General features: G+C 39.9%; 1 protein-coding gene across 1 annotated transcript in view; it reads right to left on the bottom strand.

Moving 5' to 3' along the window:
* The window catches only part of FMN1 (formin 1), a 454,272-nt gene that overhangs the window by 349,890 nt on the left and 87,837 nt on the right, over positions 1-16,545 (bottom strand). Inside the window, exon 2 of the mRNA XM_043471390.1 lies at positions 10,464-10,642. Within this exon, the coding sequence (XP_043327325.1) occupies positions 10,464-10,642 (179 nt within the window). The remainder of the gene's footprint in view (positions 1-10,463; positions 10,643-16,545) is intronic.

Below are 16,545 nucleotides of genomic sequence, written 5' to 3'. Positions count from 1 at the left end.
GGCTCCTCTGTCCATGGGATTCTCCAGGCAAGAATACTGGAGTGGGTTGCCAAGCCCTCCTCCAGGGGATCTTCCCAACACAGGAATTGAACCTGCATTTCTGGCATTGTAGGTAGATTCTCTACCCACTGAGCCACCTGGGAAGCCCGCTTAGGGTCTTACTGTCAGCTATTTCTAAGATTGACTCCAACAAGCAGTATCAAAGACTCTTTGGAAATGGATTCAATGTCCATGACAAAATAAAATACTGTAAGGAAAAGGAAAGGCTGTGACTTACTTGGGAAGCTGGAGAGGAACGGAAAAAGAAGAATTCTTTAAGGTAAAGAATTTCCTGGGAGAGGTTTTTTAAGAGTTTTGTAGCTTTCTCAAATGACTAATAGTTTTGTCCCACAGAAATAACCACTACAGAAGGCATGGAGTCCATGGAAACAGTATTTCACTGTGGGTAAAGTTGTTCATGATAAAAGTTGTAGATACAGATCTGGACTCTAACGAACCATATGCATCTCTTGATACTTTTATTCTCCTTCTTCCTGAGTATGAAGCTAGACAGCCGTTGGCTTCACTATAACAAGGTATCTTTTATGTCCTTCCTTAGTTTTTAAGAAGTAAAAGTTATCTTGAGAACACTTGTTGCAACACCAAAGATCTAGTCATCAATTTATTTTAAAGTAGACAAAAGAAAAATTAGGGAAGATGATGATTTGCCCAAAACAAAACGAAGGTGGATAACAAAGACATGCGTGAGGGACATGCATTATTTTAGGGTGTCATTGTCCCAAGTAGGCACCATGCTAGGTTCCTTATGCAACCTTTCTATTACCTTAATCCTCCCAGAAACTCTAGGAGAAGGGTGTCAGTGACCCCATTTTATAGGTGCTGTTCATGGCAAGTTTCTGTAATGATGGAAAAGCCCTGTATCTGTGTCATGCAATGCAGCAGATACTAGCCACAGGTGGTCTTGGAGCACTTAAAATGTTCCTAATGTAACTGAGGAACTACGTTTTAAATTTTATTTCATCTTAATTAATAGCCATAGGTGGCTGGTGACTACTGTTTGGTCACTGCTTTTGACGTTAACATTGAGGTTCAGGAAAACTAGGACACTTCTAAGATTACACAACCAGTGAGTAGCAGAGTCAGGATCTGCACTGGATCAGCCTGATTCTAAATGTACCTTCTTTTCATCACAATAAGTCAAAGAACGATAGAATTTTGTAGTAGTTCTCTTTCACACTGAAACATCAGAGTGAGGGCAAATATTATAGATGATCAGCTGGTTACCAGATGATCTGGGTTACCAGAACCCAATGGCCACTGCAGTTAGAGTTGGCAGAGAGCAGAAAGGACAGAGAATCAATACTGATTCCTTGAAGTTAATATATCATTTAGTCATTTTTAAAGAAAAAATATGGAAACCAATGTGAAGGCATTAAAATTACCAAGGAGAAAGTAAGCTAAGCATTGTCACAAAAGTGAAAGTGCTAATTGCTCAGTCCTGTCCGACTCTCTGCAACCTCATGGACTATGCAGCCCACCAGACTGCTCTGTCCACGGATTTCCCCAGGCAAGCATACTGGATTGGAGAGCTATTTTCTTCTCCAGGGGATCCTCACAAGTGTGGTCCTATTCCTAACCACAGTTAAGAGAGGACAAAGGAAAAAAGAGGGGAGCATAGCCATGGATTTGAAGTGAAACACACTTGGGTTCAACACAGGATCTCACTAGTTACACACAAACTGTGACGCGTAGGCAAGCTCTTTAGCTCTATGAACCAGTGTTTACATATATAAAATGGGGGAAATATTTAACTCACGGGACTGCTCTAAGAATTAAATGTGCGAACAGCCCTGACCCAGTGCTTGCTCACTTCCCCACAGCCGCTTGATAAATACTGACCACTATTACTGTGGAGCACGTGTAGCTACAGGGATCAATAAAGTGGAAAAAAGAATCATAGTTCCATAATTTTGAAATGTAGTCACTGTTGCCTCCACTTTGTACACTATTTTAATTTGGGACTTAAACCAAACAAGTATATATAGTGCTACTGTCATTTTCAACACTCTAAGAATTTTCATGAAATATTCTGGAGAAATGTTACAACAGTTCCTAGAATCACGGTCATTTACTTCCTGTAGCTCGAAAGGGACATTTATAATGCTCATACTCAGGACAGTTATAGTGCTGCAGTTCTTAATGAAATTCAGAAGCAATAATCATATATTAAGATGGCTTAATTAAAACATGTAAAAATCAAAAGGCAAGAGAAAAATAATCGGGTCATAAAAACTGGAGCCTTATGTTAGCATAGGAGTGCTCTCAAACATTCTCTAGGCAAAGGCTTCTGTGTTTCAAATTCTAAATGGGTCAAATGGGATGTAATTTTTTAACCACAAATTCCCATTTCTATCTCAGAAAAGACAGAAAATACTTTTCCGAAATCCACACATGGAACATAAATGATACATGTAGAAAGAGACCAGCTTTAAAGAAATAATGTGAAGCTCATAGTCTAAGCAAGGCACACAAAATTGCAGTTTGGGGGGCAGAAAAGGGAGGCTTAAAAAAACGGAACCCATTCTAAGGGAACAAAAAAGCAATCATTTGAATTTTAGAGAAGCTAAATGAAATATTTCAGTGCAATATTCCAATCATTTAAATAAAGTCCATCTACACGTTTCTCACCGATTTTTATAAAACTCAGTTCTAATCTGTGGTCTTTCAGGGTCTGAGAGTGTGTGTCTACGTGTACACTTCAAGACTCTGGTTTTATGCAAACAGCTATTTTGCTTCATGTCAGGAGAGAGGAAATGAGTACAAGTGTTATCAACATTAAAAAAAAAAAGTGAATTTCACAATTCCATTAACCTCTAAGGTGTCCAATGGTTAAGTCAAACTTACTCTTTTTGTTTTATAAAGAAATCTGGGATGTTATTAGATTTGTTGTGATCTTGCCATTTATAGAGAGGACAAGTACATGTCAAGGGAAGTGTGAGAAATGGCCTAAGAACAGGGCTTTATGACTGGCATAAACTAGGGTTTCTATGTAAATGTATACCAATCTTCCACACCAGTTGCAAAACTGAAACTAATTTGAAAGAGATAACTGATTAAATTTCACGGACTTTAGGAATAAAACCAGATAACTTTTTTCAACTGCTTTGTCATGACTTAAAGTGCTGAGGAGTTTATAAGAGGCAAGCGTACTTTTCCAGTTTCATCAATAATTCATCCCTTCCAACTGTCCTTTTTGCCCGAATCATTTCTTGATCATTTATCACACAGCCCACAGACACACAATCTCCGTCTCTTTCTCTTTCACACACTCACACATATGTACTCACACATGCGAATAAACACACTCCTCCAGAAAACAAAACTAGTTGGCTAATTCTGAATTCACTTCACTTGCAAATATAAGCCCCATTGTCCTGAACATGCTAATGGTTTGGGGAAGTCCACCTTAGCTTTAAGCAGTAGGCTCTCATTGGCTTCCATGAAAGACGAGCCCAAGATGTGGTCCTTTCCACGGACTGCGTGCATGCTCAGTCACTTCAGTTGTGTCCGACTCCTGCAACCCGACAGACTATATAGCCCACCAGACTCCTCTGTCTGAGGGGCTCTCCAGGCAAGACTACTGGAGTGACGTTGTCACGCCCTCCTCCAGGGGATCTTCCCAACCCAGGGATCGAACCCATGTCTCCTGCATCTCCTGCATTGCAGGCAGATTCTTTACTACCTGAGCCACCAGGAAAGCCCATGCACTGCAAAGACAGCATATCCGAAAGCCCTCTGCATTCATTCTTTGCGGCTGAAGCTAATTGATGGCTGTGGAGTTTGTCTTTTAGGAGTGAAGGAATGTGGAGGGGCTGAAATCTGCTCATGTTCCCACCAGTGTTCCCCCATTAACTGTAAAGACCAAAGGTCTAAGGCATCCAGTGTTCCATGTGAGAATCTGTTGTAGAATCTTCACTGGACTGAGTTCCGTGGGGTGATTTTGGTTGTGGTTTTAATTCTCAGGCCTTCTCACTGATTATGGGGGCTAACTCCTATCTATACAATGAATTTGGTTCTTCAATTAGAAATAAAACAGAAACAAACAAACAAACAAAGTATCCAACTGAGAGGTAGAGAGGTTTAACATTTAAGCACCTGTGTTCAGTCAGACAGACTTGGGTTCAAACCCTTGCACCTGACTTGACTGAACCTCTCTCCTAACTTATACAATAGGTACAAGGGGTGGCGCCTGGCATTCAGCCAGTAATGAATACATGGCAGTCTGTCACTGGTGTAGACACTTAAGGTTGGGTGTGGACTTGGTAATTATATCCTTCTGTTCGTAAGATGTAATTACTTGGAACCCGATGCTGTGTCCTCCCCCAGACAATGAACCCAGTTCAGCAAGGAGAACTCCAGGCCCCACAGGTGGGGTGACTGGGATGGTCCTTGGAAACCAGCATCTCCCAGAAGAGTGCAAGGTCTGTGTTTTAAACACTGCATGTGAAATCCTACTTTCAGCATTCATGACACCAATACAGAATCTCGATGACTGTTTACCTTTTCTGCTTTTCGTACCTTGTGGCCCATCGCAGGCCACACCTCTATCAGCATCTTTTTTCAGCCCTGCCCACATCCCTTGTTTACAGATATTTTACACAGTATCCTCCATGGTGAAAAGTCATCTCAAATGGAGTCTTTAAGAAACTGCACCTGTAATAAGAAGTTAGACTTCATTTGCTCTCTAGTCTTTTCAGATTCAGTTGCCTTGATATGTCTGGCTCAAAGTGCACTAGAAAATGAGAAGCATAGCTAATGATAGTGTCCTATAGTGGAATTTCAGAAACTGCCCTTTAAGGCTAACTGTGTAATGCTCATGCTCTAAATGGACACTCTTGGGTGACTGAGGATTTATCATGCATAGATACTACCTTAAGGCAATTCACACATTTGGTTTATTTGGATGGTGCTCCCAAATTGATACCTAGGGTTGCCAGATTTAGTAAATAAAATACAGGACAACCAGTTAAATTTTAATTTCAGACAAATAATACAATTTTTCACTATGAGTATATCCTATATCATACTTATGTCCTATATAATACTTTGCAACCTCATGACCTAAAAGTGGAACTGACTGAGCAACGGGTTCTTTTGAGAACTTTCTAGATCACCCAGAATGGTCTACATGGTTTGCCACAGCAAGATGATCACCCAAACAGAACCTCTCTATGTAACAGTCTGGCTGACATGCAGCCAAGTGGCACCATTGTTGGCAGCACTGGTCACTTAAACACTGAAATGTATACTGGTTGGTAAAAGATGCTGCTCCGAACCTCCCTGGTATTTTACCCTCTACCAGCTCCACCTCCTGCCATTCTCCCAAGGAACCCTTGCACCTTCTCGCAGCTCAGTAACTAAATGATGGATGTGACAGCCCACAGCATGGATGGGCTCTGAGAGCACTGTGCTAAGTGGAATAAGTCAGACAGAGAAAGATGAATACTGGATGCTCTCATTTATAGGCAGAATCTAAAGATAACCAAATTCATAGAAACAGAAAACAGATTGGTGGTTGCCAGATATGGAGGGATGAAGACAGGGAAATGGGTGAGATGATCAAAAAGGTACAGACTCCCAATGTAAGATTTTTAAGTCCTGGGGAAGTAAGTACAGGATGGTAACTATAGCTAACAATGCTGTATTGTGTATTTGACAGTTGCTTAGAGAGTAGATTTGGAAAGTTCTCATTGTAAGAAAAATAACTGTAACTAGATGAGGAGATAAGATGTGAAATTATCATGGTGATCATTTTATAGTACGTATGTATATCAAAGCATTATGTTAAACATCTAAACACTTGAAACTTATACAATATTACATGTTAATTATACCTCAGTAAAATGGGAGGGGAAAAAAGGATAGCATTGGAGAAACAGAAGTGGTATGAGCCTTCAGAGTTAGGAGACTATAAATTTTGGTCTCGCTATTGGAGTGGTGACATTGTTCCTCATTTTAAAACAATAATTCACATTGAAAACATTAAGATGTCTTCCTTTTAAATAATTGCCATTTCTTTCTTTACATTTCTTTTAAATAATTTCCACTCTCCATACATCATATTGCTTAGGTTGATTTATACCCCTTTAATAGAATCAGGAAATTTAGTATTATAACAAAAAGGAACTTTCTTTATCTGTTCCTGTTCGTCCCATTCTGTTGGCACACATTTGATAAAGACACTGAGGCCCATGGAACTTAGGGCGGTGCCCAGAGTCCCATAGCTCCTTAGTGGTTGAGTCAGCAGTAGAAGTGAAGCAAATGAGATTTGCATCTCCTGGTCCAAAGCAAAGGGGCCCAGATCTGACCCACTGCTCGTTTTTGAATGACTTCTTTAAGAATGATCCTTATATTTTTTAATGGTGGAGGAAAAAATCAAAGATGAACAATGTTTTTGATAGGTGAAAAGTATATGAAATGCAAATTTCAGTGTCTACAGGCTCTTACTGGAACACAGGCACACTTACTATGTATGTATTCTTTATGGTTACTTTTGTCAACAGAGTGGTTGCAATAGAGACTGTATGGTTCCCAAAGCCTGAAATACTTCCTCTCTGGCTCTTGACTTAAAAAAAGAAAATTAATCTGCAGCTAAATAAGGGCCTTAATAGCAGTTCCAGCCCGAATGCCTGGGGTCATTCTGACTCGTGGATGCCAAATTTCCACCAATTAGTAAATGTTATAGCTATCACCCCTACATACTAATGAAAAGCTACATCTCCACTGAAAAAGCCTGATTAAAGTAACTTCTTGATGGTGACACTGCAAATCAGATTCAAAACTGAAAACAGAACAGTCCTGAAACATTTAAGGCTGATCAAAACATCATGCAGCAATACCCTCTTCCCTGACCTTAGTGTTCACAACCCCCAGAGGAAAGAAGTCCTTCTGAGCTGGTATGGTGATCAGTCCGTGCATGCGTGGATGCTAAGTCACTTCAGTCAGACTTTGTGATCCTATGGACTGCAGCCCGCCCACCTGGCTCGTCTGCCAATAGGATTCTCCAGGCAAGAATACTAAAGTGGGTTGCCATGCCCTCCTCCAGGGATCTTCTTGACCCAGGGATGGAACCCGTGTCTCATGTCTCCTGCATTGGCAGGTGGGTCCTTTACCACTAGTGCGAGCTGGGAATCAGTAACAAGATGCAAACTTTTACTAAATCAGTAGAACCCTCCTCCTGAATGGACATCTTACTTAGAATAACAATATTCAAAACATAGGAGTCAAATTGTAGCATCTAAGGAAGAGGGAGGGTTGGAGGTAGGGAGACTTATGGTTCAAGGTGTAAAAACTGCTAATGCACAAAAGAATCTAAAGGAACTATCCCAATGTTTAAAAATTATAATTAAAAAAACTAAGAAGCATGTAAATATATATATATTTTATTGTGTGTTTATATAAATTTCATATATAAATACATGCTATTTATATATGATATATGAATATATTTATATTATAATATGTATAAATATGTGTGTATACATATATATACATACATAAACACATATACCCCATTAAAGGTTAGTTCAAGATATAGGCCTTGTTTATGTGATATGTTTCAAAAGCCTAAAAATAATTATAGACAATAAATCAAAGTTTATCCTAATATTGGCAGAGAGGGGTATAAGAAAAATCATATATGTGGTAGTGCTATTTATTTCCAAGTTGTAGTACTATTTCAAATTTTTAAAAAACCAACTCTAACTCCAATAATAGAGAAATGATTAAATAAATTTTAGGATACAATGTTGAGGAATACTACACATTCACTTAAAATACATCCAGAGGAATTTGTAACACCATGGACAAGCAATGTAAGAGTAATATAAGTAAAGAAAGAAAAAAAAAAGGTATAAAATCTATGCTTACAAGTTAAAAATAATCCCTCACTGAAAATGTCATACATAGTGAAAACTACAAATATAATTTATCAAATTTTTACAGTTGTTGTCTTTGGTTGCTGAGGTTATGAATTATTTCTTTTCTTCCAAATTAACTACATATTTCAAATTTTCTAAAAGGATTGTAAATGATTTCTATAATTGAAATAAAGTAAAATTAGGAAATAATTTAATTTACAGGGAAAAGGAAAACCAGGAATACATAGTTTAGCCAATGGGTTAAAAAACACATAAACAGAATTTTTTAAAAACACAGAAGAAAAAGAAAGACTTTCAAGTTTATTTCAGCACTGCGACGTGGCAGACCTCCTGCTGCAGCAAGCGCAACTTAGTCTGACCAGTAGATGTCGCTGTTACACTTCTTTGAGTGTATCTCAAGCTACACAACTGCTTTTTAGGTAGATAGATGTTTAAAAAAAGTCAAAAGACTTTGACTGTGTGGATTACAACAAACTGTGGAAAATTCTTAAGAAATGGGAATACCAGACCACCTGACCTGCCCCCTGAGAAATATGTATGCAGGTCAAGAAGCAACAGTTAGAACTGGACATGGAACAACAGACTGGTTCCAGATCGGGAAAGGAATATGTCAAGGCTACATACTGTCACCCTGCTTATTTAACTTATATGCAGAGTACATCATGAGAAATGCTGGGCTGGAAGAAGCACAAGCTGGAATGAAAATTATCAGGAGAAATATCAGTAACTGTAGATATGCAGATGACACCACCGTTACGGCAGAAAGCGAAGGAGGACTAAAGAGCCTCTTGATGAAAGTGAATGAGGAGAGTGAAAAAAAATTGGCTTAAAACTCAACATTCACAAAACTAAGATCATGGCATCTGGTCTCTTCACTTCCTGGCAAATAGATGGGGAAACAATGGAAACAGTGAGGGACTTTATTTTGGGGGGCTCCCAAATCACTGCAGATGGTAACTTAAGCCATGAAATTAAAAGATGCTTGCTCCTTGGAAGAAAAGTTGTGACCAAACTATACAGCATATTAAAAAGCAGTCGCTGACAAAGGTCTGTCTAGTCAAAGCTATGGTTTTTCCAGTAGTCATGTATGGATGTGAGAGTTGAACTATAAAGAAAACTAAGCACTGAAGAATTGATGCTCTTGAACTGTGGTGTTGGAGAAGACTCTTGAGAGTCCCTCGGACTGCAAGGAGATCCAACCAGTCCACCCTGAAGGAAATCAGTCCTGAATATTCATTGGAAGGACTGATGCTGAAGCTGAAACTCCAATACTTTGGCCACCTGATGTGAAGAACTGACTCATTTGAAAAGACCCTGATGCTAGGAAAGACTGAAGGCGGGAGCAGAAGGGGACAACAGAGGATGAGATGGTTGGATGGCATCACTGACTCAATGGACATGAGTTTGAGTAAGCTCTGGGTGTTGGTGATGGACAGGGAAGCCTGGCATACTGCAGTTCACGGGATCACAAAGAGTCGGACATGATTGAGCGACTGAACTGAACTGAGGTTAAAAAGAAACTACAAATTTCCACTTCATCTCATGAAGGGTTGTAGTTTTTACATCTCTCAGCTTCATTCCAAACCTCCTTTTACAATAACTGAGATGTCCAATGCTTTTCTAAAATGACATACAGTGACTGTGGTTTTATGATTATGAAAAGTACAAGATTCTTGTGCTCTTGGATGCCTGAGAAAATCGTCACCCATATGAATATTACAGGCCACAACTCATCAAAAACAAACTTCCAGGCTTGAAAGTAATGAATTGGAAGGTGTTAAATGAAATCAGGAACACAAAATTGTCAGTAAGTATTAAAGTTAATGGCAGGGGTTGTGGGGGGGGGGGCAGTGCGGTGAGGAAGCGCCTCTTGGATTCCTAATGCCCACTCCCATCTCTGACAGAAAATGGGGACGTGAAGGGGAGCGGTGACAATTGTGACAGTCTACAATGTGGAAGTAGGTAAGACCCAGCCCTCCGCTTTGTATATGTCAGTCAGAGCTTCTGTGTCAATGAATCCATACGTGAATGGGAAAGAGAAGGCTGTTTTTTTAACGGGTCATCCTGCATTTGGCAGATTTCCTGCCAAACTGTCCACCTGTTACTTGAGTGGCTACAGAGAAAGGAAGGTGTAGGGATGTGGAAGACAGGCTATTTGAATTCCACTGGAGGATCCAGATCATATCAGTCAGTTTCCGTATGTTCTCAAATTTTTAGAAAAATATTAGGAGTGGCAAATGGCATCTCCCACAATGAGGTTTAGGCCACAGAGTGATGTTAGCAGAGTACTCTGTAAATGCTCAGATATTTACATGACTGTGTAAACACAGTCACTTTCTAGTGCACAAATTTCAAATCAGCAACGTATATCTGTTTTCTGCAGCTGATTCATTTTTAGACAATGACCCTCACACAAAAGACTGCTTTAGCAGCCTTGCAGACACACTTTGTGTTAAATACATATTCAATGAGTCTCTATCATATACAAAGAGTAACAGCACAAACACAAAGGTTTCTACTCACATGGAGATCCAAGTGCAATTCATTTCTGTTGGGTTTCTCTCTTTCCTCATGGAGCAGAAATGGACAGGCTGGCCCGGCTCTGTAAGCTAGGAACCATGCACCTCCATCTTTGCTGGGAAGGTCTTTAGCTGCTGTCTGCTCACTGAAGCCGTCCCGGGCAAAGCCCTCAGAGGAGATGCCTAGACCAAAGCAGAGAAGACCATGAGTGGCACAGTGGTGGTAATACATCAAGCCAGCCATTTCTGGGGACTCCTATGTGGGCCACTGCATACCACCTCTTACTTCCCTTTCTAGGTTAGATTTTTAGGGTTTGCTTTCCCCCCCAAAGTGCTTATCTTAGTTACTCTTTCTGCATCACACTCAGAATGAATTAAAATATATGCCCTCATATCCAAGGCATATAAAAAATAAGTCTATTAGTTGGACTCAGTGCTCCCTATTCCTGCTTACCAATCAGGCTATTCAGATCATTCTCTTTCAGAACAGACTCAGAGGATGAGCTACAGGACAGAAAGGAGCCCTGGACTGTTGACTTACAAGTTGGCTTTACTCGCAAAAGGGATCACCTGAACCAAGTCACTAGTGTGTATTCTTCAAGGGCAGGAACTGCATCCAGTTCACCTTCACTTCTGGGGACAGCTGGCCTTTGGTCAGTGTGTTGAATGCGTGACACCTACATGAGTGCACTACTTGGAACTCGCTTTCCTATCTCCAGAATGAGAGTATTAAGCTAGTTCTTCTTTGAACTATGTTAGGGTGATAATAGTCAACTATGTGTCAGGCACGGTTCTTAACCCTGTTCTTTGCTGTTCAAAATAACTTTCCAGGTAGGTATCATTAGGGTTCTCATTTTAGATGGGAAAACTGAGAGTGCAAAGATGTTCAGTGAATTGGTTAAGATCTAAATGATAAAGCCAGGAATTGAACCCAGGCAGTCAAACACTAGCAAGTGTGCTCTTAATGACTAGACTCCATGGTCTCTGCCTGACATTTTTGAGATGGCGATACCTGTCCTACAATAAAAGGACTTTGTGGTCAAGTGAGTGGAATAAAAGCTACATGCTTTTATCCCCAGAGCCACGACTCATGTTAGCATACTAAAGACCTTGAGATGTCCTTTAGCAAAGAAACTTAACTCTATTTAATAGCATTTTCCAAACTTAGTTGACCACAGAATCCAATTAAAGGGACACCCGCTAAAGATGTCACAAGCCACCACTGTTCCACTTTAATAGAGTTTGGAAACAAGGAGATCACCCCTCATGTCCCATAGAGCTCTCAGGTTCCTAGACCTCTTCTAGTTCCTGGTAAGCAACCTTGGCAAAATATTAAGCAACCAGGCAGAAGTTAAGAGTTTAGGCTCCGTGTACTTTTGCAATACAGATGACTGCTGGATATGTGATAGGGTGTTTATTACACATAATCCTTGTAATAGTGTCTCTTTGGCAGGGACCCAATGCCAGCCAATGACTTCAGCCATGCTGAACACCTGCCTCACAAGTAATCTGAGAGTAAGTCAGCAAACAAAAGGACTATGGGATAACACACTTCTTTATATTAGAGCAGCATTTCAGGAGAAAATTTGGAAACAGCCAAGGTTTTGCTTTTTGTTTGCCTGTTCGGTTGGTTGGTTTCCAATCACACTTTAAAACTGAAAGATGATACAGGTCACAGTGTCTCTACAGTTGCCCTCTGGCAGGCTGTCCACAAAACACTGCGGTGAAAACCAAGAAAATGAAGGTCCAGGGCCTGGGCATCTACTCTGCAGACGTGTGCATCCAGAAGGTTACAACTAAGCTCTTTCTTCTCCTGAGTTAGGTGTCTGAGAATGAGGGTCTTTTCAGGAACTTGGCCTCATTCTTTCCACAAGCCTCTTTGTGCCTACTGTCTCCAGACAGACTTTCTTCTGGGCTCTTGTTTAGGGCCTCATGTGCTACAGAGTGGCCCCCACTCCTGCTCAGGAGACACGGAGGAATAATGCCTAAAAGAAGCTCAGAGAGGAGACAGTCTACTAAGCTCCTCAACTGTATACTCCTGATGACCCCAAGAAGAGGGCAGTGCTGGCCATGCTTTAAGAGATGAAGAGACTAAAGCATGGACCCCTTTTAATTTCCATGTATAAAGCTTATCCCTCTCCTAGAATATTTCTGTTTAGATAACTTCTATTTATTTAGCTCATCCCCCCTCATTTTTGGCAAGAAAAGACAAAATAAGCCTTCTAAAATTTATGGTGTACTCTAACCTAGCTACCTTGTCTTTGAAATGTATAAAGTACTAATCACACCTCTCATTTCAAACCCCTCCACTTTCCACTTTTATTTTGGAATCGCTTCTGGCTTTGGGTACAGTTTACACGGATTGACAAAACAACATAAAACATGCTGAATACATCACAGAGAACATGCCGTGCAACATCTGAGGTAAGGCATCTTGACCATCAAAGGCACATTGTCTGGTGAGTGGTTCATCTTTTAGGTATATGACAGTGGTAAATTCCCACAAAGATAAGGACCTCGTGTCCTTAGATAAAATACAGACGCCCATGGAAATGCATCTACACACCTTTCGTGGCTGTCCACCACTGCATGAAGCAGGTGTGGGGTGCAATCTAGCTCACTTTATGCAGAGGCAAAGACAATGTGAAGTTTAGGCAGAAACAATGAAAAGTAAGTTCATATTAGAAATAGTTTTAACTATGAAGAACCAGTTTTTAATACCTAATTTTAACCAGACAATATCCCTTTGAAGCAAACACTCAACGTAAAACTATGATGGATAGTAATCTGGGGAAAGGTTGTTAGGACGGGAAAGAGCAAGGGCAGAAATAAGGAACAAAACAGTTCTTCTCAAAGGTCTGACAAAGTAGGTGAGGACACAGGACAAATTCACCACTGGAAAGGACATAAACTAATTAATTATTTTATTATTTCATTATTTTTATCAAAGTATAATTGATATACAATGTTGTGTTAATTTCTGCTGTAGAGCAAAGTGACTGAGTTATACATATATGTATATATTTTCTTTTTTTTTTTTGTCAAAGAAGACAATAGTTTAATGAAGAACAAACTTTTATTTTGGACCATCTGTTTTCTTATTCATTCATATAAAAACACTCTTGAAATGTCTGTTTTCTGTCCAGCTAATTGACATTAGATTCTCACTGATTTTATCTTCTATGGTTATAGACTTATTTGTTTTTGCATAATATCACTGGGGATTCCCTGGTGGTTCAGATGAAAAGAATCCCACCCCCCCAACCGCAATGCCAGAGACTTGGGTTTGACCCCTGGGTATGGAAAATCCCCTGGAGGAGGAAATGGCAACCCACTCCAGCATTCCCACCTGGAGAATCCCACGGACAGAGGAGCCTGACAGTCCACAGTCCCCGGTGTCACAAAGAGTTGGACATGACTGAGTGACTAACACACACTGCACTTTCATATATTCTAAAAATTGTATTCGTTTGAATCTACTTACAAGTATCAGGAACCACAATTTAAGATGCGTCTCACAAATCTGCCATCTGTCTATTTTGTACTTATGTATATGTGCTCAGTCGTGCTCCACTCCCTGCGACCCCATGGACTGCAGTCCGCCAGGCTCCTCTGTCCATGCGACCCTTCTGCAAGAATGCTGGAGTGGGTCGCCATCTCCTCCCAGGGATCCCAACCCGCATCTCCAGCACTGTAGGCGGAAACCTTACTGCTGGGCCTGCGTGGATAGCCCATTTATTTTTTATAGTAGGAAAACTGCAGGGAGGTTGGTTGGTTGCTGGCATTGATAAACAGCTTAAGGATTCATCCTTCTGGCTTTCTATTACATCATCATCCTAGGCTCCAGATGCCTGTTCCATCTCCAGGCATGAGGAGAAAAGTCAGTGCCAGAGCTGTTGTTACCATTTAGCAGGAAAGAGAAACATTTCTAGAAATCTCTTGTCAGGCTTCTGCTTTAGTCTCACTGCCTAAAACTGAAAACATTCTTTTCCATTATGGTTTGTTACAGGATATGGAATATAGTACCCTGTGCTATACAGTAGGATCTTGTGTATCCATTCTGCATATAATGGTCTGCGAACCCCAACCTCCAGTTCCATTATATATATTATAGAATGGATAAACAACAAGGTCCTACTGCATAGCACAGAGAACTGTAGTCAATATGATAAGCCATAATGGAAAAGAATATTTAAAAATAATGTATATATATATATAACTAAAGTAAGTCTTTGAAGAGTTTTAATAATATCAACTCATTTTCTGAACAGTCAAAGCATATGTCTATGTCTACTAAAATAGGTAGTGTCCATACTACTCTCATCAACTGAATATATTTAATAAAGAGATAAAAATGATCTGAAATTAGGTAAGTATATTCTGTCACAACAGTCAAATATCATTTAAATTTCTAATGCAAATAGATTTTGAGGTGTTAGATTTTCATGGAACATTTTATGAAAAGCTTAAAACAGCCTTATCAACATAATCATGTCTTCTCATGTGCACAGACTATAAATCTAATTTTTCCTCAGTATTTACTAGTTATTTTGTTTCTCAAAATCATTTCAACAGCTTGATGGACCACACATACACACACAGGTTAATTCCACAACTGACCATCTGTTAATACAACACACAGCACAGTCACAATACAGGAACTTACCTTGGGACCACTTTGAAAGTCTGTGTTTTTCCCATATGAGCTGCACTTCCTGATGCTAACCTACAACATCAAACTGGGATTTTGCTGTCAATTATCAATACAAAGGAAGCAGACAGAAAGGAAAGGTGATGTGCCATTTAAAATTGGAGGCAGTATCCACAGCCCAACTTCCCCAGCAGAGTGAGTCTCCCTACCAAAGATATACTGGTTTATTGTTCCCACATCTTTACTCTTTCGCTTCATTGTGATTATTCATCCAAGGCCTTTTCCAGTTGCTTTTGTAGCTTCTCCCACTGATGCAGATGTCATCTATTTCCCCAGGTCCATGGACACCGAGTCCCTGGATGCTGGATGTGGCCCTGTGACTTGTGTGGGGAAACTGAATGTGGCCATGTGACAGCATGTCAGTTCTAAGCCAAGACCTGAAGAGGCATTGTGTGTTTTAACACCCTGCCTTGTGTTTCTGCCATTACCACAAAATGAGCACGTCTAGGGAGCCTGGACTTAGACACAGAGCAGACCCAAATCCTGTCCTACCTCTCTGAGCCAGCACAGCTGAACTCAGATCAGATCAAGTGAACCTTGCCAACTCTTAGACCAATGAACAGAAACAATAAATATTTGCTCTGAGCCACTAAGATTTGAGTTTTGTATGTTGAAATAGCTGTCTTATACACTCTATCATCTGTCCCCACCAGAAACACCATACCTATTTTTTTAAAAAGTCAAACCATTTCAGCTGAGAGGACTAAAAGACTACAATATTTTTCTTTTATAATTTGTACTGAAAATATTCACTGTATTAGGTTTTGAAGATATCAGGTGAAAAATCACAGCATGCCGATATCCTTATTCATACTACAATCCACACACAAACTACATTTCATTAAAAATGATAACCTTATTTACCAGGCATTGGTTTTAATTATCTCACACACACACATACACCCCAACTTCCAAAGTATGTATGCAAAAAGTATGTATGCAAAGTATGTATGCAAAGAAGTATGCAAACACTATATAATCAGATCTGGACAAAAATCTCTAAGGAACAAAATTACAGCAGCTTTCAGCCTTTCTCCTCTAATTTTCCCATCATACTGAGCCCTCACTTGACAGCAATGATGGAGTATTGTGCCTCTAAAAGGAGAAGAGGAAAAAAAAAATCCCTCGCCTGAAACTCTCATGAGTTTTGTTCCTACGCTGTAGCTCCCAAGGCCATCCATCATACTTGACTTAAAATAAATCCAAAGAGGTGAAATTTTCTCAACCGTGAATATCAGAACTGATATGTAAAGGGAGACAGGTTGTCTTCCGTTATGTTATTCAAACATGTACTTACAAGCAAGAGAGACAGCAATCTAAATGTGTAGCTAATCGAAAGTGACATTGTTAAGTACTTGTAAAGAGGGTGTGTGCC

This window comes from Cervus canadensis, chromosome 6 (genome assembly GCF_019320065.1).
Source record: "Cervus canadensis isolate Bull #8, Minnesota chromosome 6, ASM1932006v1, whole genome shotgun sequence".
NCBI classification, from domain to species: domain Eukaryota; kingdom Metazoa; phylum Chordata; class Mammalia; order Artiodactyla; family Cervidae; genus Cervus; species Cervus canadensis.
The sequence above is the reverse complement of the archived record's forward strand: the minus strand, read 5'-3'. Positions and strand labels throughout refer to the sequence as shown.